At 43.9% G+C, this 26,013-nt stretch overlaps 4 protein-coding genes across 5 annotated transcripts; 1 reads left to right on the top strand and 3 right to left on the bottom strand.

The window, feature by feature from the left end:
* The first annotated feature begins 568 nt into the window (after positions 1–568).
* LOC128297468 (protein argonaute-2) lies at positions 569–20,624 on the top strand. Of its 2 annotated transcripts, XM_053033111.1 has the most exons (13): positions 569–1,037; positions 2,113–2,254; positions 10,328–10,402; positions 12,360–12,969; positions 13,039–13,133; positions 13,199–13,421; positions 13,501–13,746; positions 13,822–13,987; positions 14,285–14,624; positions 14,685–14,851; positions 15,258–15,776; positions 15,847–16,016; positions 16,081–20,624. In XM_053033111.1, the coding sequence occupies exons 2-13, from the start codon at positions 2,137–2,139 to the stop codon at positions 16,217–16,219; spliced, it is 2,868 nt and encodes a 955-aa protein (XP_052889071.1). In that variant the 5' UTR covers positions 569–1,037; positions 2,113–2,136; the 3' UTR covers positions 16,220–20,624. The 2 variants fall into 2 exon arrangements, with proteins under 2 accessions (XP_052889071.1, XP_052889072.1); XM_053033112.1 differs by lacking the exons at positions 569–1,037; positions 2,113–2,254 and adding an exon at positions 5,241–5,665.
* On the bottom strand, positions 1,224–1,526 carry LOC128297471 (uncharacterized). Its single transcript, XM_053033114.1, has one exon. The coding sequence runs from the start codon at positions 1,524–1,526 to the stop codon at positions 1,341–1,343; it is 186 nt and encodes a 61-aa protein (XP_052889074.1). The 3' UTR covers positions 1,224–1,340.
* Positions 1,552–2,870, bottom strand: LOC128297470 (uncharacterized). The gene is made up of 3 exons (XM_053033113.1): positions 2,624–2,870; positions 1,795–1,922; positions 1,552–1,727 (listed from the first exon to the last, which is right to left on the bottom strand). The coding sequence occupies exons 1-3, from the start codon at positions 2,767–2,769 to the stop codon at positions 1,552–1,554; spliced, it is 450 nt and encodes a 149-aa protein (XP_052889073.1). The 5' UTR covers positions 2,770–2,870.
* Positions 20,625–21,358: 734 nt separating the features above from the next.
* Positions 21,359–25,111, bottom strand: LOC128310593 (lipase 3-like). Its single transcript, XM_053047274.1, has 5 exons — positions 24,935–25,111; positions 24,493–24,875; positions 22,296–22,777; positions 22,079–22,224; positions 21,359–21,990 (listed from the first exon to the last, which is right to left on the bottom strand). The coding sequence occupies exons 1-5, from the start codon at positions 25,109–25,111 to the stop codon at positions 21,838–21,840; spliced, it is 1,341 nt and encodes a 446-aa protein (XP_052903234.1). The 3' UTR covers positions 21,359–21,837.
* Between the last annotated feature and the right edge of the window lie 902 nt (positions 25,112–26,013).

The following is a 26,013-nucleotide window of genomic DNA, read 5'->3' as shown; positions in this document are numbered from 1 at the left end:
TCTCTCGCTCAGCGACGCAAAACTTTTTCCTCATCTCACGCCTTTCAGCTTGTTTTCAGCACTCACACTCACTCTCTTGCTCACACTTTTACAGTGTCCCCTCGCTCGCTGTCCCTTTCATTCTCACCCGCGTTCAGCTGGAGCAACACCCAACCCTCTATTGTAATAGTGAGCAAAAGGGGATGGTTTCGGGCGGGGGATGGCCTTTCGGTCAAAACAGTTCGGCGCTCTGAGAACGGCAAAACGGCATCAAAGCCCCCCCAACAGAGTCGGCGCATGTAAGTGTGTTTGGCTTGACATTGAACTTGAGACGCCATTTCCCAAATACACACTGTTTCTCTGGGTTGTGTTATTGTTATTGCTCCCCAGCACACCGGAAAGTGTGCGTGTTCATGCGTGTGTGTGTTTGCCAAATTCTGGTGCTCCAAACCGTACAGTGTCCGTGTTTCGATTCCGCAAAACATCACGGCTCGAAACGTTCCGTTTGCCAACCGTGAATCAATCGCAGCAGTCGGAAATTTGTTTCCAGCTTGTCGCTCCAGCAGAATGGAACGGGGGGGATTTATGTTTCATGTGAGAATTGTTTTTCTTCCCCAAGTGAGATCTTTTTCCGTAGTGCTGTGAAAGATCCACGGGAGGGAACAAATTCGGATGCGGAGTTAGCGAAAAGGGTGCCATTGCATATTTCACTCGGTGTGAAAAGTTGCACAGTGTCACGCAGTTTACACCTGTGAAGTGAAAAATTGCCCCCCATACACATATACACACCTGCGTACACTTGTGAACGGAGAACGGTGAAAAATCCATTCACAGTCGAGTAGCCTACGATTAGAACCATTTACTGCAAAGTGATATCGAAGAGGAAATCCATTCGTTAAGGGTCCGAAACTCTTTTAGAAGCCCTTACGGATGTGCTGTTTGGAACATTTGTATTGAAAAGTGTGTAACATTTGTTGTTGAAATGGAAAGTTTGACGTACAATCTTCAATCGATATCACCCACTCGGCAAGATGGGAGTGTTGCACCGTTTGTTGCAGGTAATCCTTATCAGACAGGAAGCGTTTTCGTTTCTTTTTTGTCTTATTCCAAACGTACACTGTGTTGTGATAAGATAATGCTTGCCCCGTTTCCTTTTCCTTTCAATATTAGCTAAAACAAAAAAAACAGATTTCTCAAATACGCTTCACCCCAGCATGCATAATTTCGAGCCTGTTCCATTCTGTTTCTTAACCTTTCCAAAGCTTTATCCTGCTAGAATTTACTTACATTGTTCCTTCCGTTAATCTTACACAATTCTTCTTTCGTGGCGTGCATGAAACTGCAACAGAAAAAATCATTGACTAATCAACCGGCTTTAGCGTGATAAACCGGGACAGCACAAACACGACGGCAATGGTGGCCAGCACAAAGCACACGGCAAACATGTAGAAACTCTCCTCGGTAAACACGTCCGTAAATGCCGGTATCTGATGATACCAGTTCTCGATGATGGCCATATGGCCGCCCTTGATCTTCTTGTGCGACATGTTCGTTCAACGAAGCGGTCCCCGTTTATCGACGCTTGCCAGCACCACCGCCACCGGCCTTTTTCTCCGATTTGGTCTTTACTACGCTGGTCGCTATTTCCTTCGGTGCCAGGGCGCTCACGTGCTTGTTGCAGAGCTTCAGCAACTCAAGTGTGGACAAGTTGGCGGTGCTCAGTTCGATCTTTTTCAGCTTTGCTTCCGCTAGAACAAAAAGGAAGAGTTAGATGGTTTACAGTACGCAAATTTGTTTGCTTCTGGGTCTAATTACCTTGTACTGTTGGTATAAGCTGAAAGACGACGGATGGTGGCCTTCGGTCACAGACGACCTCTGTTTTAAGCACACAGGTTGGGTTGGTTTGGGATATTTTCGGTGCCGAAAGATGATGCACAAACTCCCTGTTGATGAAACAATACAAAAAAGGTTGAAATGCGCCAAGGAAGCCTGCTCCATCATGTCACAAGCATCGAACGTTCTGGATATTCGTGTTTATAAGGCAATTCGCTTTTTGCTCGCAACTATCCCACTTCACTGCTACATTCCATTTCTGTTTCTCTCACACGTGCCCTATGTATTTTCCTCTTTCAGACGGCGCACGATTGAAGTGAAGCAATGTCCACGGAAAGGGAACTAACTCCCGGATCAACGCAGCAATTGCACCCGCTGTCCTACTCGGATATGGCCACACACATTCAACTGAACGGAGTAATAATGGGCAAATCGTTTAATGGTAAGCCAATGCAGTCCCTATAAATACTTTCTCCTGCCTGAGGATGCTACACATCTCCGAGTCCGATCGATCACCGTTCTCCTGATGGGTTTTCTAACTCTAACTCACGATGTTTAATGCATAGCCGCGCTTAAGATGTTCCTGACACTGGAAAATTACCGATGCGGTCCAGAAAACGCACCTAAAACTTGAAGCAAAACCACACGATATGCTGTTCGTAAATGGGGTTCCCAGCTATCGTTCTCAAAATACATCATGGTGCGTTGTTTCATGCTACTCGCGGTGTGACACACGCTTGCGCAGTTGAACAATTTGCAACCATATTTTCCTGGCGCGTTTCGAACATTCGCGGGAGTCGTTGGCTCTTACCTCGTTGGGATGTTGTTCTCGTCGAACGGATCGAAGGTAACCGTGATGCGCTGCACCGCTTTCAGGTTGACCAGCTTGAGCTGTTTTCCGATTGCTGATACAATGCCACCCGAGCGCCGGAATGCTCCACCGACTTTGATCGACATGTTGCCGGGGAATTTATGTTGATTATGCTATGCTATGCTGGTTATGTTTTCTCCCAAAGCGGGGCTAGTTTCATAACAATTAATTGTGCAAAGATTGACGTTCCTCCTTTGACAGTGACGTTTCGCTCGAATTGTGGCGAATGTCAGGGCGAAAGTTATGTTCGAAAAGTAAATCGGTGTTTTGAACACAATCTTCGAAATCCGTTACACACGATCCGAGTTGGGGTTGTGAAAATCTTTACAAATGTTTGGAAATAGAATAACTACCCTATTTTTGTCGCAGCAGGTGTACAAATATAGACTTGTTTGAAAATAATGTTTTAAAACATGAGATCAAATTATTCGTCGAAAATGAATTAACGATTACCGATAGTTGCACAAGCGCAGGGAATAATTTAAACAACGTAGGAACGGTTTGCGATAGATTACTTTCCTGAAAGATAACATGTAGTTTTGTATAGAATGGCATCACAACTGCCTGATTCGCCTGAGCGCCTACGGACTAACAACTCCTCAAGCCTCAGAAACCTATGCCGGATGGCCCGTTAGGACATTTACGTCAGCATAGGCCCTCTGGGTACATTTGTTCTTACTAAGAAGCTAACAAAACCCCCACGGCGCCGCGCGATGATCATTGGTTAGATGTCAGGCGTTCGAGATGATCACGGAATCCACACAGGAGTCATGCAACTACCTGTGCTTCAGCCTACTCCCCTCGCGATCGGCAAAGCACGGTCCGCGTATAGACTACAGGATGGAAGGGGCTGCTCCTCCATGGTTCCTGATAGTCACCCTTCGCGCACTCTACCTCAAGAATCTGTTGCTGCAGTGGCGGGTTTGCCCACGTGGCGCACCCTTACAGCGGCGCATACCACGATGACTACGAACCGAAAACTGCCCACAAAGAGCATGAAGACGGCGTTCAACTGACGTAGACACCGATTTGTACATTTGCCACAAAATACACCTGTCAACTACCACAGTTGACTTTTGAACGTTGACCATCCCCGATGTGACCACCCAGTTTTTATGCAAGGAGTTCTGTGTACGGGGAGCTAACAGTGAGGACTTTAGGTAGAGGCGCACGTAAGGGATCGTAAGTTCCTTTCAAAATCCCTCTCTCTGCGATTCGTCTCACCTTTGACAGCTTGACCTTAAACCCACAACAGAGAGGATATTCGGCGCATTGGCACCAGGTGGCACCGCGCTTGTCCCCGATCCTTGCATTGGCCTCACATGACTGCGGAGGTGGTGCGCAGTCAATAGCGTTCAAAAACAACTAGTCCCAGGATTGAAAGTTTTTGCCCCGGCTGGAGCCATGATATGGCCTCCTTTTAGTGGTTGGATCGTTTGGGGCCGGGCCGGACTTAACCAGCTTCCGGTTTAAACCCGTTCACGTTAACCGCTATATTTCAGGCCCACACCTAACAGGACAACGACGCATTACGAAATGGACTGTGAAGTCCATCTCCAACTTCCTCGACGCGTCTTAAAGTCCCTAGCTTTACCGCAAACAAAATAGAATTGGATTTCTGCCCGAAAATGGTGTTATTGTATCCAAATGATAGTTAAACTTCCCGCTAGTGTTCTCAGTTCGTGGGAACCTATGCCGCAAAAGTGTACCAATGGAAACTCTAACAGTTCGGATGAGGGCAGAAGACCCGGCTGAGATTCCAAACAAATCCTAGGAGAGGCCAAGAAAATTCATACGAATGTTGAGATGTTCTCCGTTACGGTTCTGAGTTAAATCTAACTTTATTAAACAAATTTGTGTTTCATATACACTATAAATGTTTCGATTTTTTTTAAATTTATATTATTTCGGTAAGAATCACGACACGAAGACGTGTTTACATGTGTTGGCGAATGTTCTGTGCGTGGGATAAATTGGTTATTTGTGCGTTGGTCCTTTCCAAACAAGCGCTTGAACCGTCGGTTATTCCGTTTCCTTCAGTCTGTTCAGACTGTTTATTTTCAAAGTTTTATGATCTATGCTTATCTCTGGGTTCGTACATAGGGCCTTTTTCAAAAATTTTATATATTTTCGCCAGCGAAGTCGATTCCAGAAGATAAGTATCAATTTTTAACAAACCTAGCCGTTGTGTTCGCAACAAAACGCCTTATTAGCAGTGTACGGTTTATCATGGAATCCTGAACAGGAGTTATTTAATTTGATGTTGTGAAACCGATCACAACCTCTTTAAGCCGCTGAAAATTTGGGCAATTTTTAACCGCAAGGGTTAAACACGTCCTAGTGCGTATCTAAATTGTCTAGAAATATTCTAAGTTATTCTAAATTTAAAGTTGTCTCATAAGCAAACGACTGATTCAAGTGCTGCTCAATGCCGAACCTAACCCATGCGTTCGAAGTGCACGTTCGAAATTTCGAACATCATCGGCAATGTTCGGAGCACGTGTTTATATCTCCAGCGCTCGAGAGTCCAGTGCTTACGGGTGTTTGTGCGGAAAGAGAAAAGTTGTGGTGGATGCATCATTCTTTTTCTTCTTCGAGTTTCCCAACGGAACGCGCGCTATTTGCGGATAGTGAAACAAATTCGTGAAAATAAACCGTCCCACATCGGTTCGGGGCTGGGAGGAAGTTTGCACAATCGGTGTGCTAAGTGTGGCGTGCGTTTCTTTTCGGGGCATCGCGCACTGAGCCCGTCGAGGGAACAGTTGTGTGTCGCCTGAGCGTAGGGCGGCCGTGTGTGTGTGTGTGTGTGACTGTGTGTGACTGTGTTCGAGGGGGGGTGCAAAAAAAGAAAAGAGAGACCAGTGTGTGCCGTGGCCCCGTAATTGAGTGAAATAAGGTTGTGTCCCCACGACGTTGCCAGGCAGGCAGAACACGGGCAGTAGTAGAAACAACGTGCAGCCAAAATGTATCCAGTCGGCCAACGTAAGTAAAATGCGTTCGAGGAGCAAAAGGAACATGCATTTCAGCAATCGTCGAGCAATCAGATTCATCATCATCATCTTCCCGAGAAGGAGCAGCAGTAGCAGCAGTAGCAGAATAAGCAAAAGCGGTGTAGTGGTGTTGGTGTAGTAGTGTGTCATGATTAGTGGTAGTGGTGGTGGGCTAATTGTGTGTAGAAGATTCTTTCCATCTCCTGTAGTAAGCCTCATTTTTTCAGTTGATGAAAAATAATAGACAGTGGATTGTAGGGAAAGGAAAACAAAAACAGGATCCATTACCGGAAGATATGCAACTTGTGAAACACTGTGATGACGGAAACAATGCATGCAACTGTTGGTGAGGAATGGTTCCTTTTGTCACACACTTTAGACGGGATTAGAGTTGGGTTTTTTTTTTCATAGTGTAAGTGCGTGTATGTGCGGACTTGTGCTTCCGAACCGTAAAGAAACCGTCTGTTGTGCGCAAGTGGCTGTTTGCGGATGTGTGCGTGCGTGTGCGTTTGCGTGTGTTTTGAACCCATGAACGTGAATGTGTGTGCGTACGTCTCTTGGGTACTAATCAGAGCAATGGGTAAAAGAAAAAAAATCACCCCACCGAATGAGGTCGTGGCATTAGGGAGAAGGAATTTCCGCGTCGAATGTTGGGCAAGCTTTTGAAAGAAAATGTATCGTTTCGGCAGCAATATGTCACCATTTGGTCGTACCACGCGATTGGATTCACCACGAGCTGAAGTGTGGTGTCACCTGCCCTGTGTGTGGTGTGCGTAGAGGATAGTTCGTTGGTGTGTGTGCGTGTTTGTTGTTGAAAGGCATTTGCGGACTTCGAAATGTGTAAAATACCGCTGGAATGGTGTTGTGTGAATGTAGTGGTAGTAGCCATTTGCGTATTACGAGACGGTGTGCGAGCTATGCTCTGTATGGAAAGAGAGCGAGTGTGAGAGATAGAGCGAGAACGAGTGAGAAGTTTAAATACATCGCAAAACATCGAACGTATGTGCAACGGTACACCAACGCACACACACACGTCACATTTTACGGATACGCACATCAATGATGGCGCCGCTTTGACAAAGCACAACATAGAATGAGTTTTTTTTTGTGTGGCGCTGCTCCTACTGGGCCATTTCAACGAAAGCGACGATTTTCCCCTTCCGCATATACGTTCATGTTTGATTGGATTAGCACAGCCGGTGGAAATGGACGATTGGATGGTTTAAAAAGATGGAGACAGTGTTGCTCCCTTGCCAATGTGAAATGGGTTAACAAATGTCAACAACCCGGTCTCGTTTTACCGCATAAAACCGCCAAAACGCAGGTGGAATTTATGTTTTTTTTTTTTTTTTTTTTAAATTATATGATTTGCACACGAAAAGTATGGAGTCAATATGTGGTTTAGCTACCACAGAGTAGATGATGGAACTTTATGAGACGATGGCATGTTCGTACTGTTTCATGTGATGATGACATCCAATAAAATGTTGGCTGCAAATGTTGGCGGGTTTTTGGATATAATATGGGCAAGGTCACATGTATATGGAACTGTACCCAATGCAACTGATGGTCCTGTTTTAGGGGTAACATTGACCGTCTTTTCAGGATCAAATTCAGAATTCCAGAAGCTGGTATCACATTGCAGCCTGGTCGTTCCTCCGTATAGGATTGATTTATCCATTTAGGGAATAATAAATCATCAATTAATTAATCATTAATTAATTATAATCTAAATGATAACGGAATGGAAAATAAACTACAAATTGTGCAATCTTTCAGTTGGTATGAAATATCACTCTGGAGTGATGTATTGAAAGGTGATCAGTTTCCTTGTTTCCTGTGCAATTGTTCCCTTCCAAGGACATTTTTAATTAGAATGTAGGAATATCATGAACCATCTTATATAACGGAATCCAGATAACGACTCACAGTGATCTTTCGATCTTATTAAATGATGTGATGATCGGAAGTAGAACTTTACATTAAAATGTATTGTAGCACTATCGCTCTCTACATCTGATTTAATTGATTGAATAATTGATTAGCAGATGAATGTTTAGAACTATTTTTTTGTAAACAATTCTGAGATTATTTGCACTCAGTTGTGTAATTTGACTTGTTACAGTGATCAATAAAGTGATTGTTGGGATTCTTATCATCCAACAGGATGAATAAATATTGATATGACCTTTCACAAACATTATTTTATATGCAACGTATAACATTGCTCCAAAATTGGAAAAAAACACGATCTCATTTCTCTACATCGTTGCCCCGATGTGAATAGCTCAATCATCAAAAAGTATAGCAATGAAAAAACGAAATGAAACAATTATAAACATTTGTTCAATTACCATCTACTGCTCCGAGTTCCATTCTCATTCTTGGGCAAGGTTCGCCTGGCCCCCCCAAACCTCCCAGACATATGTTTATCAAACAGACACACCCGCAAAAAACCCGCGTCTATATTCGCGACAATTCTAATGCGCGCGCGACAAAGAAACTCCGTCTAGAAATCACGCACCGAAAAATGTTGTTGCGTTGTAACCTAATTTTTAGGGTGTCGTCTACGTCACCTTCACTGGTCCAGCCAGTCCCTCCCTCCATCACCGCAACAACAAAAAAGCAAACGTTGAAAAAATAAAACACCTCCGTCTCCATCATTTGTTGCCTTGTTGTGGCCCCTTTTGGGTTGTTTGGGAGATTTGTGCAAAAATAAAAAAATAATGGAAACAGTCAACATTTTCCCCACTTGCTGCCGCGACGATGTTCAGCCGGCGATGTTATTTCGATCCTTCCTATGCTCCGTTATCTCTCGCTCATTGATATGTTGATGAAAGAGAGAAGAAATGATGGTTCTTTGTTTTCATAAATGTTTCGCGTATTTCTAGCAATTTTCTAGCGATTCATTCTCTCCCTCTCTCTTTCTCTCTCTTCGAAGGATTTTTTTGTGTGGGGCTTTCGGTACTACATTCGGGGGAATTTGTGGGTCATCGACATCTGAACAGTTTTGCTCTCGCTCGCTGACGCTTTCCTTCTCTCTTGATTAGCAATGTGTTTATGCTGCTGTGGAATGTTGAATGCGTTTGCTGTTGCAGCAGAAAGCGAAACATCGGAAAGGGGAGACGAGACTAGCGCGCGTACTCTGCAGCAAGGGCTGCTTTGTTGAAATTCCGTTGGCTTCTGAGCGTATGATCATGTGCGATGCTAAGTCGTGTCACGAACGTAGCGTTTGAAAATAAATCAAATTAAACTGGATTTTAATGTGTGAAGGTCGGTTCTTTGTTTTGGGGTTCGAACGGCTGCTCCACGTGGCTGTTGGAAAGCGGAATTACTGAAGGTCCGAGGAGTCCTGCGGTACTACGTTGCAGAAACCCCAAACACGATTTCTTCGACCCACTGACATTCCCTGGAGTAATCCCCAGGTTCTTCGTAAAGTACAGGAATATTTCGTTATCGTAGATAATTAAAATTACACCAAATCTATTAAATTCCCGGATGATCATTCGTTTGTCATAGCACTTCCAGTTCAGCCTTTTCCTATATTAAATAAATACCGACTTTCGACTTGTGAGGCATCAGTTTTATTCCTATTCACAGCTTTCTACTGTGCATCCACGCAGAACATTAACCGTTTGTCGTTTTTTTCTCATCATCATTGTGATTTATGCTTTCGCTGTACGCAATAATAAGCATTTATTGACCAATTCTGTTCCTGTACATAAGCGTAGTATGTCTCCGGTTGTGTAAATACATCTAATCTGTTGTGATGTGTGGTGATGTGGTCTGTGCATGACGCTGCAGAAAGAACATTCGTTACTAGAGCTGGTGGGGATACCATGAACACTAATCAGCAACAATCTAAAAAAATGGCTTATCTCGCGCATCGTCCCAACTGGCTTTATGTTATGCAGATATTTAACTGTGGCGCTTATTCTAACATTCAAATACACACGCATTCGATTCACTACTTTTGCATTGTAAATGGCTCACGCGATCGATTGGGAAGAGGTGATGGGAGGGCCGAGGGCCGCATATGGTACAACGTCAACTGCATCCCCTGCAAGATCGGTCTGGATGATGAATAATCAATCGTCTAGCGAGGGGACTAGAAAAGCCTCTGACTCACCTTACGAATGGTGTCGAACACCTTGTTGTTGTTGAATAAATGGATTCAAATATTGTAATTGAGGAACACGTAAACAAGCAATACCATAATAATTGGCGTAATTGACCAAACAATTTTATGACAATCGTTTTCAGGTACGGGGCTGATTTCAATCGGTGCATCGACTCGGAAAATGTGTAGCATTCTTTTAAAAAAAAAAAAAAATATTTGCTTTTGTGTTATGTTTGTACTGTAGAATTACCTCCTCAATTTTCTTCAGTTCTTACCCAACTTCCCTTTCAAAGATGTTAGTTTTCCCGGTGTTTGTATAGCTACACACCCCTAGCTCTCTGTTCTCCTTCTTCCAGCAGCTATTTTTTAGTTCTTTGATTGTTTTTTAAATTTACCTTTATTGTATTTTATGAATTGAAACAAAATTTCCCCTGCAGTTCCTTTTTTTTGTTTTTTTTGTTTTGGTAAACAACAAATCCAAAATGCGCAAAGAAAATATCGTTTTTGTTCTTTTTTTCTTCTCTTTATTTTTAGAATCACCATGGACTTCTTCGCCGCCAAGGCCTCCAAGTCCGTCTCAGTCGCAGACCAGCTTCGATACACTCTCACGTAAAATACCTGCTTACTTCTTGTTTCGATACCTTTTCGAATCTATTATTCATAAATTACCATCGAATGTGTACAATCAGCCGAGAGAACACATGCCAAAAACCCGGAAGAAAAAATCCCAAAAGTCTGGCTATGGACCAGGAGTTAGAAGCAAAAACGGATTGGAATACGGGATGGAAATGAATTCCAGTGCTTTCTCGCTAGCAGAAGGCAATGATGCACGGAGGTCCGCACAATGATGAACCTCTAATTTATGAATATTTATATTCGAAAAAAACAAAATTGATCATCAAAATTATTGCTAAATTTCTGCAACACCACAATGTGCCTTACAAAAAAAAAAACAAAAGCAGTACGAAACCACTTTACAAAGCGGAAACACACAATAAGAATGTTTGTGCTGAAATCTCGATTTGTTTAGTCTTGAAGAATTCGAAGCAGGATGTTTTGCTCACCGATATTGTTTTGTTTTTAGTCCTTTTTTATGTTTCTCGCTGTGGCATTCTATGGCCGTGACGATTGCAATTCTGCTTACGTTTTTCTTCGTCTTATGAAGTGAGAGTGCAAGTGCAAGAAACGGCGTTTGAAATGGTATCGCAATAAGCATTAAATGAAGTTGGTTGCTGGTTGTTTCTTTTCTTATCAAGATGATCATGATCACGATCGATGTGCGAAACTGTGCACAGAAGAGGAGCAACCTTTTGTTTCACCAAATGCATATTCTACAAACATGCCGATAATGCGTATGCATAATGTGATGTATTCAGTGCGAGGAATGTGTTATGCTTCATTATATACATTTATCTATGTTGCTCTCTTTGACATTTAAATAAACGTCATGCTACATCGCGCAACCGTGAATGTTTCTAATGAGTCGTGTCATCGTGTAAATATTTTCTAACTTCAATGTACTCTGTCTGTTTGTAACTAACAGCTTTAATAGACAATTAAAACTCATTTAATTAACGTTTTAACGCTAAGATCAATACAACAGCAACAAAACCTGTTTTTTTTCTAGATGCCTATTCTAGTCGTCTGTATATATTAACGTTCATTTTATCAAGAAAAATCACGCATAACACGAGGAAAACGGAAAGCATAAACAATCGTTGCGGTATACTGCACAGACGTGTCTCATCTGTATCTTCCCCACACATTGAATTTTATGTTCCAACAGCAATATTAGCAAATTTTAGTTTTATTTTTTCCACGAAACATCATTCCAGTTCGGAGGTTGTGTTTTCTATAAATTCAAAATCGATACAAAGGCATAAGTCGAATATTGGATACAAAATTGAATCAATGTAACATAACACCTCTTATAGTAGCTGGACGTGAGTAGTGGACAGGATCATTATCAGATTATTGTTGCTATGTGATGCCAGTTTGTTTTGATCTATATTCTCTGTGTAAATAGTTTCAGGTTGATTGATATAATGCATACGATTAGGTTTAGAGAGGAATTTTGTATAGGAAGCTTGTGTTCCTTCGGAAAGAAGAAGGAAAACATTGCATCATTTCCTGATCAACGAGTAGTGCGCTTCATGCCCGCACGGGCAGCTCACTGTTAGGGAGAAGGAAGGATCACGTTTGTCTATTTTCTCTGCAGATCGCCTGTATCGCAAAGAAAACACACCATATCATGTCTCACATTTGCTGTAGATGTATTACGCGTTCACACCAGGTTAATGCCGTTTTTTCTCTTTGTTTTTCATTCTTTTCATTGTCCCACTGACCGTCGTCTTAAATACGAAAAAAAATACACAATCAACAAATATTTCATTTGCCATCATACGCGCCAATTTATTTGGCTTGCGATAATTCAAATTTCTTTTGATATCGAAAATAATAAATTATTCCATCTCACGGTCGATCACTTGTTGATTGTGGAATCCACACAAAATCGTCCTATTTTACCCTAAACTCCTGGATCACACGAACTGTTCATCGTGTACAGCACCACCAGCAGGTGCGACGGTCAACCCGACAACGGTGGCGACGACGACCGGAACGCAAGGTGCTCAGGCACTCGGTGTCGTACCGGCCACACCACCGGCCCCACCAGACCTACCGGTGTTCACATGTCCGCGCCGGCCAAATTTGGGCCGCGAAGGCCGGCCGATTGTGCTGCGGGCGAACCACTTCCAGATCACGATGCCCCGGGGCTATGTGCATCACTACGACATTAACATCCAACCCGACAAGTGTCCCCGGAAGGTGAACCGCGAAATCATCGAAACGATGGTGCACGCGTACAGCAAAATGTTCGGCGCCCTCAAGCCGGTGTTCGACGGGCGTAACAATTTGTACACGCGCGATCTGCTACCGATCGGTAACGATCGCGTCGAGCTGGAGGTGACGTTGCCCGGCGAGGGCAAGGATCGTGTGTTCCGCGTCACAATCAAGTGGGTGGCCCAGGTGTCCTTGTTCAATCTGGAGGAAGCGCTCGAGGGTCGCACCCGGCAGATACCGTACGACGCTATACTGGCGCTGGATGTGGTGATGCGCCATCTGCCGAGCATGACGTACACACCGGTCGGAAGAAGTTTCTTCAGTTCCCCGGATGGGTACGTATGGAGAGAGAGAACGTTACAGAGAATCGAACTTAATCTAATAATTCCGTTCTTGTTTTGCAGTTACTATCACCCTCTGGGTGGAGGCCGTGAGGTGTGGTTTGGTTTCCACCAGAGCGTCAGACCATCGCAGTGGAAGATGATGCTAAACATTGACGGTAGGATTGAATCAATTGGCAGCAAAATAATGGAACCGATTTAAATGCATATCGTCACATTACAGTGTCGGCTACCGCCTTCTACAAAGCACAACCGGTGATCGAGTTCATGTGCGAAGTGTTGGACATCAGAGACATCAACGAGCAGCGCAAACCGTTGACCGATTCGCAGCGCGTCAAGTTTACGAAGGAAATCAAGGGGCTTAAGATCGAAATTACCCACTGTGGTACGATGCGACGAAAGTATCGCGTCTGCAATGTGACTCGACGACCCGCACAAATGCAATCGTAAGTTTGTTTACAGCTATAGCGAATGCTTTCATTCTCGTTTACCACATAACAATCGTCTTTTTTTGCATTCCCAAAGGTTCCCGTTGCAGCTAGAGAACGGCCAAACGGTAGAGTGTACGGTGGCGAAATACTTCCTTGACAAGTATAAGATGAAGCTGCGCTATCCGCATCTGCCCTGTCTGCAGGTGGGCCAGGAGCACAAACACACTTACCTCCCGCTGGAGGTATGCAACATTGTGGCCGGTCAGCGTTGCATCAAGAAGCTGACGGATATGCAAACGTCTACCATGATCAAGGCGACTGCCCGTTCGGCTCCGGATCGGTAAGGGACACTGCTACTGTTGGATAGATAAAGACAGTGGTGTAACCTTTCCTTGTGCTTTTCGTCCACTTACAGAGAGCGAGAAATCAACAATCTGGTGCGTCGGGCTGATTTCAACAACGACGCGTATGTGCAGGAGTTTGGTTTGACCATCTCGAACAACATGATGGAGGTGCGAGGACGTGTGCTTCCGCCACCGAAGCTACAGTACGGAGGTCGCGTTTCCAGCATGAGCGGACAAGTAAGTTATCCGAGTAGTGCGACATTCAGAGCTCATGAGGACACGTGTTTCGTGTCGTCGTGTTGAAGGGTGGTTTGTTATTTCGATTGTGATTCTTTTCGTTGTACTGACACACCTCCAACGAAGATTTGTGTGTAGTAGGTTTTGATAGCGTGTCGTTTGTTTACAACAAGACCGCAGTCGTAGTAAGAAATCGCCCAAACATAAACACACACACCCAAAACACTGAGTGCCTCGGCAGCGGCCATCGGCCATATTCCATCCCACGTAATAGGCATATTAAAATAAGTGAAAAAGTTACTCTCCGGTCCACAGAATAAGGTGAGCTTAGCATTACCAAACCAAGGGGTTTGGGATATGCGAGGCAAACAATTTTTCACTGGCGTCGAGATTCGCGTATGGGCTATCGCCTGTTTCGCACCGCAGCGCACCGTACGGGAGGATGCACTACGGAACTTTACCCAGCAATTGCAGAAGATTTCCAACGATGCTGGTATGCCGATCATTGGTCAGCCATGCTTCTGCAAGTACGCCACCGGCCCGGATCAGGTGGAGCCGATGTTCAGATATCTGAAGAGCACCTTCAGTCACCTGCAGCTCGTCGTCGTGGTGCTGCCCGGCAAAACACCCGTTTATGGTAAGTATGCGATCAGCAAGGATACAAATAGTGGCTAACGCGGCTGCTTTTTATTCACAGCGGAAGTGAAGCGAGTTGGTGACACGGTTCTCGGTATGGCGACACAATGTGTTCAGGCTAAAAATGTCAACAAGACGTCACCACAGACACTGTCCAATCTCTGCTTGAAGATCAACGTGAAGCTGGGCGGTATCAACTCGATTCTGGTGCCATCGATCAGACCAAAGGTGCGTTAATAATGCGTGAATGCGGAAATCAGAGTCGAGGAATAAAAAAAAGAAGATTTTATTATTATTTGTCCTAACGATCATGTTGAACATGTATGCAGAAAAGTCATTTGCAAGGTTTTGATTCATTTAACCTGATAATCAATGCTTCCTGTGTATGCGCTGTCTCACTGGTTGTGTTACGTTTTTTTATCGTTTGTTCATCTCGGTGTCACGTCATTCTTTTTCTTTAGCGATAAAACAACGTTGAGAGGTGTAGTGTAGACCTGCCATTTCTGGCTTTCTTATTTGGCTTTATTTACGCGTAGCAGGATAGTCTGTCCTGCGTCACGTCATTATAGGTTCAATGCGACGAATATAATTTTAAATAAAGAATGATTATTTCAATACCAATTATCCATTTTAGGTGTTCGACGAGCCAGTCATTTTCCTTGGCGCCGATGTAACACATCCACCGGCCGGTGATAACAAGAAACCCTCAATAGCAGCAGTGGTCGGTTCGATGGATGCGCATCCATCGCGGTACGCGGCCACCGTCCGTGTACAGCAGCACCGTCAGGAAATTATTCAGGAGTTGAGTAGTATGGTGCGGGAGCTGCTAATTATGTTCTACAAATCGACCGGTGGTTTCAAGCCGCACCGCATCATACTGTACCGAGACGGTGTATCGGAAGGTCAGTTCCCGCATGTGCTTCAGCACGAGTTGACAGCGATTCGTGAGGCGTGCATAAAGCTGGAGGCAGACTACAAACCAGGCATCACGTTCATCGTGGTTCAGAAGCGGCACCACACGAGGCTATTCTGTGCGGACAAGAAAGAGCAAAGTGGCAAATCGGGCAACATTCCAGCCGGTACGACCGTCGATGTGGGCATTACCCATCCGACCGAGTTCGACTTTTACCTGTGCAGTCACCAGGGCATTCAGGTCTGCATCATACGGGGGTTAGGAGTGTAAAACGATGCTGATTGTATTTTGTATTTTTTTATTCTTGTAGGGCACGAGTCGTCCATCCCATTACCACGTGCTCTGGGATGACAATCACTTCGAGTCGGACGAGCTGCAGTGCCTAACGTATCAACTGTGTCACACGTACGTGCGGTGTACTCGATCCGTGTCCATTCCAGCTCCTGCCTACTACGCACATCTGGTGGCATTTAGGGCGAGGTAAGTAAACAGTACTGCGTGAAAGATTACGATCAAAACTCAACCCATTTTTAATCGCCTGTAGGTACCACTTGGTTGAGAAGGAGCACGATTCTGGCGAAGGATCCCATCAGAGCGGTTGCTCCGAGGACAGAACGCCTGGTGCGATGGCACGTGCCATTACCGTACACGCCGATACCAAAAAGGTTATGTACTTTGCTTAAATTGCCGCAACAGCTCACAAGACGACCAGACCGTGTCTGAGAAGGCGTGAAAGAGTGGAAAAACAAATCAAAACACAAATCGAACAACATTCTAGCTTCCCCCCAATTGTGTGCACCCTTGCAACCCCGTTCCTGCTGCGGTGAAAGCAGGTGCTGGCGAAAGAATAGCATCAGCAGTAGCAATAACAATGTGCAGCAGGAGCAGCACCAGGATGTGCAGATCGTCAATCCAATTCAAGTACTATTTTTATATCCAGATCTCGCCGATTGATAGGAGTTGTAATGCCGCCAACTGATGCTTTAATTTTTGGACCATAATTCTTAAGCGTGAGTCGCGCTTTACCCAACGCCACCCAACAGTGAAATATGTGTGTAGCGATCACGCACACAAACAGAATCAAGCAAATGAGTAAGGAGACACTATATGCTAAGTACAATAGCGTTTTATCATTGCATCACTTCTCAAAGAAAGGTGTCATTTATGAATGGAAAATCAGACAGATGCATACTGAACATTTTTTTAAATGCAACCCATGGCGATATGGCATGTAGCAGCAACACAGTGTTTTAGGTTAACATTTATTTTTATATACATCTAATTATTATTTTACAATAGGTTACGATAAAACCTTTTCTATTCTTCCTTAATTGTGCAGTACCAGTAGCAGCCAGCAGGTGATGAGAACAAATTTGAATTCGGTTCGTGTATAGTTACTTTCTCTTGACCTGATATTGTATAAAAAAAATGCAAAGGATTTTTGTTTTTGCTCTGTCTTTGGTAAACCACAACCGCTACAAACAATGTTTACAGTCAGTGCTGTTAGTGTATGTAATGTACGTAGTCTATAATAGTTTAGTACAATTGAACTACAAGGGATTTTTATGTCTTAACGTATGCGAGCTATAGCGATTACCGTGCATCTCTGCAATCAAATGGCTAAATGTGTAATGTGTTAAGCACCTTATTTCAGATTATGTTACGCATTATTTGCAATAGAATAAGCCAGAACAACGATTGGATTATATGATTGGTTTCTTTTGCAGTTGGCTTGAGTTGAAACGGTTAGATTTAGCAGTGATGAGGTCGGTTGATAATTGGATTAAGTATTGCGGAGCATGCTTCGCTAATGTGTCCTCCATTGCATACGATAGGTTCTGCTGTACACTGCTCAAAAGTGCAACATTAGCCACGCGTTTGCGTTGGGCGTTGGTCTACTTCTCAGGCTGGGTCATAGTGTTTATTTGTCCTCTTCGCGATCTCCGTCACTCAGTTTCAACACAGTTTATATCGCTCGCCCTACCGAAACATTGCTTACACCGCTCAACAAAGTGAATAATGTTTGCATACGCATAAGTTAATCTGCTTTTAATACTAGCACAAGCTCTCACTACTTACAAGTAAGCCCCTTTTCTCACAATCCCCACATCAGCATTACTGTTGTAAATAGTTTCCAACTGTTCACGTTTGAGTTAGGCGCTTTTTTCTTGTAATAAATGCGGTCGTTTGATTGGATTGAAATATTTATGGTTTGCCCTATATCTCTGAGACACGTTTCTAAACACACAGTCTGTCAGTGAGGGCGGTGCGCGGTTGTTTGCTCAAACAACAGCACACAGTTTAATCGTGCCGGGAATTCTTAAGAAGATTTAACACAATCAAACCAAACTGTTCAACACATTTTACATTTAAGGATTGTCGCATCAAGAAGACATGTTTGTGCCGGGATAAAATCGAATAAGCAACCTATTTACGCCAACGAAATTCATCAAAAAACATTAAACAAATCTAGAATTAGCGGAACTCTAAGAAATGAATGTGAACATAGATTCTTAACAAAACAAAAAAAAAAAACCAACCGAAAATCACAATACGTTGTCAGCTGCTATGTACCATTAGGTGGAATATTTAAAACATGTAAAAATTTTACAGGAACATGGTATGGTTGTCGTAAAACAGAACAACCCCTCTCGAATGGAAGGAGGCAATTTTATCAATGCAAAATGTGTCAAAAGTACGATGCCACGATGCGATAGCGAGGGTAGGGAGGTAGGGTTGAGGATATGTAGCAATGTCCTGTATGCATCTACAGGAACGCAGGTTCAGCTCTAAAGCGTGCGATGTAGACAGATATATAGGGGTCTGTGCGGATGTGTGCAGGTGCTGCTGCAGTAGAAATCGGGCTGCTACACTTAATCGTATGATACTTATAGTAGGAAGGAACAATTTGTTTTGTTTATTTGTTTGTTTGCGATCGAATTCTATCATGAGCGAATTAACCCACCCAGAGAACCCAATAACAATACACAATAACCGACTGACCCTCCCCCCCCCCCCCCCCCCATTTCAAGGCATGTCGTAAGAAAAAGAGAATCAAAAACAAAGTTTCCTTTACAGCAAAGTGTGTTAGCATATATTGTTGTAGTCGATCGCATGAAGGTTTCAGTAAATGTTCCGGTACGGGAAGCTAAATCAAATAGCGCGAACCAAATTGAACCGTAGCAACATGGCCACATCTGCCAGAGTTGTTGGTGTAAGGGCACGTGTGTGAGTGTGTTTCAACGGAAGGTGAATCAAGATACATTCGTTTGAACCAACACCACCACCCTGTGAAATAGATTTAGAGCAATGTGCAAAGAAAAAAAAAACAAAACAAACTCAAATCAAGTCTCTTAGCATTATCAGCATCCACTTTCGCCGGATCGGTTAATTTAGTGTTTACCCTTGCCCCGAACCATTTTGCTTTCTCATTGAAATTCGTGTTTCAAGCTGTTGTAGGATTAATATGTTGGCAAAACGAGCAACACAAAAAGGAAGTAAATAACAAATCACATGTAGACAAACTATTTATCACAAAGACAACACCGTGTAATGTGTGTGAGGGCAGCGCAGTGAAGGATTTTAATAATGGCAACATTTTTGTGGTGTGACACGGTGCAAGATGTTAGTCAAGATTTGCTCGTCGCGATAGGATTGCGTGGCTTCCTTATTTAACTTTATTCAAGCCAAGAGAGAGAGGAGAACGCGAACGGGAATATAATGATTCTTATATGAAGCGGATGGTTAGGGTTTTGTTTCCCGATAGTGGAAATAGAATATCAGATCAGGTGGCGCGCGGATGTACGATGATGGATGGTATCGATGTGTATGGTGTGTCAGTCACAGGCCACTATCATCAGTACCGCATCCATGAAACAAACCAGACATATTAGTAAGGCGGTCAAAGTGCCACCAATAAGATGAAACTTGAGTCCGGGAATTAGATTGTAAGGTTTAATAAAACAAAAGGAAGTACTTTATTACAAAACAAAATACCCATTAATGGCGACCACCAAATTGCGACGTTCTTCTGCAAAACGGGGACGAGCGCTCGATGAGATCAACAGAAGAAAGCTACACAGGAACACAAACACTAACACTTTACGAACGATTTATACAAGCTGACGCGCATCTTCGATAGGTAGCGGTGTGTAAACAACAAAGGAACGCCAACAAAATTAGGATGTATGTGCTCTTTTTTTCTCCTTAATTTATTAAGCAACACACAACCACCACAACACAAGCGCAACTGAGAAAGGTTTCTCCAAAAATACACAAAAAATCTAAAAAACTCACCTACGTATAGGTTATATACTGATGTTGTTTTAAAATCCATGGGCGGCTGGTTTCCTTTTGTGGAAAGGCGTGTAAGAAATGCTAGTAAGGAACGGTTGCTTGAATGTTTTAGCTTGTAATTACAACGGAGCACAAGTCGGTCGGTCGGTTTTCGCGTATCGTAGCGTCACAGTATACAGTTCACACTCCCCACATGGAAGGTCCTGGTGAACTTTTACTACGCCAAGTGCTTTTGGTGCAGCAGCAGAAGGGCCGAAGACCCATTCTTTATCTCTTGTTTGCTGAACAAAAAAACACACAAAATGGAAAACGAGTGAGAATGACCAAACATAAATAGTGGGAAAGAATGTTGTACCGAACGTAAACTGGAGAAGCACATCGGATGCATAACGTGACAAATGAAACCAACACACAACACAGTGACCAAACACACAAAAAAACGCAGACGCTGAATGTACGGGGGGCCGTAAAGAATGGTAACAAATAACTATATTCAACTTATACAAGGGATTTATAACATATTAAGGTAGTCAAAAGGAGGAGGGAAGTAAAAAGGGAAGAAAAAGCCAGAAATCCAATTAATGGTAAAGCAGCGGAGCGTAACGAGCGGCAGCGAAACAACATTAAAAAGCAAAATTGTATTTTAGATAAAAAAGCAACCTAAAATCATGAAAAAAGAGAAATCTTTCTAAAACTCCCCGCCCCCCCACGGGAGGGTGGTTTAAGGCAAATTAGCAAGTAAGAAGCAACCACAACAACAACAACAAAGCATAAACTTTATTGATGAATGGATGTGGGAAGGGAAGTAGCGCAAGACACAGAACAGCAAAACATCCAACTCTTCTTTGTCCAACAACAATGTCAAAGCACTACACACAGGACAAACAAACAAACTTAATTGAACCGCGAACCGGGGGGCGCATTACCAAACATTATAAATTAACATGAATTCCAAAATATGTGCAACTGTGCAAAGAGTTAAGGATCCAAAATTACCCCTAGAAAATGTGAAAATGAGAGAAGAAAGTAATGCACACACGTACACACACACAAACACAAAGTTCTACAAAATAATTGGAATTTCTCTTTTTGTTTATTTCCGGTTGGTCTCTGTGCCGATCGAAAAGAATTGACTTATAAGACGTAATTTCGGAATAAAAGTTTTGTGGTGTGTGTATGTGTGTGTGTGTGTACATGTGACCGATAAATGAAAAGCCCCCCTCTCAGAAAACAAATAGGAGAAAAAAAGGCAACAAGTGCACGATATAATACCATCTGGTAATGGTTAAGCTTTATGGACGATTTATTTAATGTTTTTTGTTCGTTCGTTCGTTTCGTTTCGTTTCGTTCTCTCAAAAACAACCAATGTTCCAACACAATATGATGCGGCGATCGGTCGTGTAGGGAAAACACTGTGTGTAGACATTTAAGATAAGTCAAACGGCAAAGCAAAGCGAACGATACGCGATACGGTCCGTATGCAAACACTCTTCCCTGTTTTTTTTTTCTCCTTAATTTAATTAGTTTTAGTACGTACGTACGTACCGTGCGGTAAGCAACAAAACCGGTTGTTAGACAGTACAGTTGATCACTTTAAATCACCAATGAGCGATAAGCGCCAAACAACAACAGAATGGAAACAGTTCGAAATCGTGTGTGTGTGTGCCTGATGTCACACACACACACACACACACTTACGATCATAAGATATCTCTTCACAAAATCTAATGATAATAATGCCTTAGGTTTATTCGTTTTTTTTTTGCTCTCGTATTTTAGTTTTTTTTTCACGATCGTTCAACAACACCGCGCACCCACGGTTGTGCGGTGTTTTCGTTAATTAATAATTTTCAGTTAAAGTAATGGTTCTTTCATTAGTTGCGTTACAATTTTCCTTTGCTCGCGTATTTGAGAGTTGTAAAGCCACAATAAAGAATATATTAACTGTAACAAGCGCACAGTGTGTGTGTGTGATTGCGCAAACGATGACAATGGTGAACGCTCGTTATGCTTGTGGGTGTTGGTTAAAGATTTCGATTATCCTCCCGTTCACTCGTCCGTACAGCCGGTCCGAATACACAAACCCGATGTGGTTCATATCGGGAACTTCGAGGAATTGTTTCACATTTTTCAATTCGTCCTTCAGCCGGAGCGCATCCTGTCGTCGATGGGAAAATGGAAATCAGCGTGATCAGTCAAGATGATCAATAAAGATCGAGTGTTTTTTTGTTTGGGAAGATACAGACCTTTGTGGAGGTGATAAAATCATTCGTTCCATGAAACAGTGACACTGCGAGACGCACCCGCGTTAGGTTGTATTCCGGTGGTTTGGCCTGGCCATACTTTTGCGTGTTGAGCATGTAGTTACGATAATCGAACTGTTGAAATTTCTCTGCAATACAGGTAAACCAAAAGCGATGTAGAACCACAAAAAAATTGCCACTTGAGGTAGGCGCCACGTACTCGTTTGCATCAGCTGCCCGAAATGGATGAGCTGCCGGGTGGATACGCTCGTCAGCAGATCATCCACAATGTGCGGCAGCAGATTGCGCGATCGATCAACGGTTGTGCCGAAAAAGCCACGCATCATTTCCCCGCACAGTTCGCTCATGTCGCTGGCACACACGGTACCGCTCAGCAGTCGGACAATGTCCGGCGAGGGCCTCAGTTCGTGGATGTTGAGCGCACGTAGGGTGGCGTACAGTTTGTCGGTCAGTTCGGCTGCACGGCGCACGACGCGGTTTTCCGTTGTACCGAGGTACGCAATCGAGGCTAGCCCAATGGCGTGATGAATTTTGCGGTTGTAGCGCGGTTTGCTGGACAGCAACACGAACAGATCCGTCATGCCCTGGTTGTGACCTACGTAGAATATTTTCTGCGCGTTCGTTTCTCGCACGATGTAGTCGATGATGGCCGGAAGATCGATTGTACCGATTTCGTGAAAGCTATCGGGAGAAGATGAGGAATTAGATGCCTGAACACACACGCCTGTCGAGGGATTAAGTGAGTCGGAGTTCTCAAGCTGGCGTATATACTGCCCTAGCCCGTATGAGCTCTGGTTCAGGCGGGGTAGGTGAATTTGAGCTGAATTGAGAAGACCATATACCAGAATATATCCAATCATCCGATCACTATTCACTCCATCGATCATCTATTTGTGGTGGACAGTACTGGGAGATACCCCACCCTACTCTCAACCGCTAGCCGAACCGAAACTCGCCAGGCACTGGCTGGGTTGGTAATGTCATTAGAGCGACACCGGACAACCCAGTCCGTAAAGCTGTTTTTGGTCATCCGCATTGACAGAGGTGCATACTGAGATTGCATTGAGGCGTCTACTGGAGCATTTGGGAAAATTGATTGACTGAAGTCGGTGTTCGACTGTGAGCGAAGTAGAGGACTCCTGCCGCACGGAGAGACACGGTTGTATCGCCGCATATGTAAGTAAGTAGAATAACAGACCTAGAACTAATGTTTGCTTCTTACGTTAATGTTCTCTTAGCATCCCCAAGGCCATTATGGGAGGGTTTTTAGATATACTGGCGAGATACTGACAATAAGTTTAATAAAGATAGCGAGAGTGAGTGAAGAAGGGGCAGTAAAATACGCTCCCACAGCAAAGCAGTCTTTCCGGTCTATAAATTATAGCAAGATTAGTAGAGCACATTTCCTTATCTGCTTTAGTGCGCTAAAAAAAACCCGCGCCACATGTAACAGTAATCACTTTAAATCTCCCAACAGGTTTTTCGAAAACACCTCGCAATGAATTCCCGATGAGATTCAACACACATTCTCCAGTCTGAGAGCAGAGAAAAAGCAGAGTTACTATCTGGCCGCGATGAAATACTGTGTCCCCCCAGTGGCTGGTAAGGTTATGCCAAAGCATCGCAATGGAATAATCGCCATAATAATCCTCTGCCTCTGCGGATGGGTTTCGTTTTAGGTGCCGGAACGAGTGCTGCAGCGAGCGATTGTTGCGCCGTTGGGGCGACATCTTTTATCCGGCCCGTCGCCTGTCTGGCGCCATTTATCGGAGGGATTATCGGACACGGAGGGTAAGTATGGAATTATGAGTCTGGTAGTTTTTGGCAATGGTGTGTGGATAAGTTCCATTGTAAGCAACGCTAGTCTTTGACATTCAGATGCTAGTAATATGCTGTAGTTTATCGCCTGACCATTATAAACAGCGGAATCGTACTGTTTTCGAAAGATTATTGATACAATTTTAACGAGATATTCAAAACCATCCGACGGAGAAGGTATGAGATGACTGAAAATGATGGTTCACATTAATTAGGGTCAATTATATCAACTCAAACACACTCTTTTAACAGCCCAATGTATACATTTTAACGTTAAAACGTTAACGTTGATAAATCACCGCACTTGCACTCTAGACTAATCACAATTGTCGCAACAAATTGTTTGGAAACAACAGCAATTAAATTCATCCACTGTCTAAAACGCATGATTTATCAACGATCTCATCAGTTGGTTCGCTTCCGGTCGATCAAAAAGCGACAAACAATTTTCCACGCAGTTAGCTCACCCCGGAGTGTTGGCAAATGTCGGGCTAGAGTTTTTCTTTGTCCGAGAGTGTGTGCGTGTGGAAGATTCATGAACTTAAGGTTGATAACGCCATCACCCCGTCATTGCTTACCTGAAATCCCAGAACTCGCTATCGGCCACACTCAGCTTGGTGTTTTTCCTCGAAAAGCGCGACCCACGCACATTGGCAAGCCACACGTCATAGCCGGCGTCGGCCAGCACAAAGGCCAACGCATTTTCCGGCCCAGTGACAACAAAATCGGCCGCCGTTGAGAACAGTCCCGGCACGAGCAGAACCGTCCCGCGGAATGTCTTGTTCGGGCCAAAGCGCAACTGTTCGCCGTTCGGGTCGTCCGCATTCTTCGTATCGGTGGCCTGTTCCGCGCTGGGGAACTGCATCGGATCCGGTATGCGGTGCAGCTTCAGGATGTAACCGTCGGACGTCGTGAGTACGTGCTTTTCGATTGGATAATCTGCCGCTTCGATGAGTTCAATCTGATGATGGTTGGGGGCTTCATCAGTGGGAGCACCTTTCAGAGAGCCACGCCACTTACCACCAGATCCCTGTCGTACTCGATCGGTGGTCTCTTCCAGACGGTGGCCGGTGTGGTAGTTGCCGCAATCTCAACCTTGTCATGGGTCCCATTAAACCCGGTGACCGAGGGACAGTGTGGTACGAACTGCATCACAATCAATCCCCAGACAACCGTCGTCAGCAGCTTGCCGGACATGGTTCTGCTGCACAGATCACAAAACAAACTCGTCCGATGGTAGCGAAATGAAGTCGCACACTCCGGAACCATCCGGCGGTATGAATTATGAAGCTTGATGTGTGATGTTTAATAAAACATCCAACACTGGGTGGTTTATCAAGATTTTTTAAATTTCCAAAACAGTGAACAGCTTAATTAGCATTTCCTGGTTCGGGTTCCATCGGTTCATGCAGCTCGTGGGAGGACAGATTAAAGCGGTGGAGCAGTCGGGACGGATCCGGTACACTGACTTGGGAGGGATTTGAACGTTTATCCAAATTGGACATTGGGGACTATTTTAATGTATGGATTTTCTCGGCAGCAGGCACCAATATGGGGATTTGCCCGATGTTGTGTGCGGACGGGCGTTCGTTGTAAGCGCTTCTTTTTGATGGTGACTTTTGTTTGTGGCATCTGTATCGCGCCGCTCTGTGTTGTCGCAACCGTTGTCGGGTTAAACGGTCACTGAATAAGTAATGCGTACTGGGAGGATGAGTCGTTCCAAGGGTTGCGTGTTACTGTTTTTAATATTTAATTTAAGCCCTTTAAAGAGGAGCTGTGGCCGTGTAACAAGCTTACCTTACGTTCACTAATCCACTTGTAAGCTAACCATGATGGGGTTTGCAGAATTTCAATGTCGTTTTCCAGGGTTCCATTTTCTGTTTCCGGTTTTTTTTTCAGATGTTACTTTGATTGTGTTGAAATGAAGCGTTGCTCGATACGTTTGTAGCTGTCAGTTGTCGGATACATCTGTCAGATGCAGCCTACTTTGGATGGCACAGCAACCATGCTATCATTTACGGACACCACTGCACTGACGAAAGCAGAATACTCCCAGCATGGCTCAACAAATTTGGCTCACGTTTGATGTAATGTTGCAA

This window comes from Anopheles moucheti, chromosome 2, assembly GCF_943734755.1.
Source record: "Anopheles moucheti chromosome 2, idAnoMoucSN_F20_07, whole genome shotgun sequence".
NCBI lineage: Eukaryota > Metazoa > Arthropoda > Insecta > Diptera > Culicidae > Anopheles > Anopheles moucheti.
This window is presented reverse-complemented; position numbering and strand designations above follow the sequence as displayed.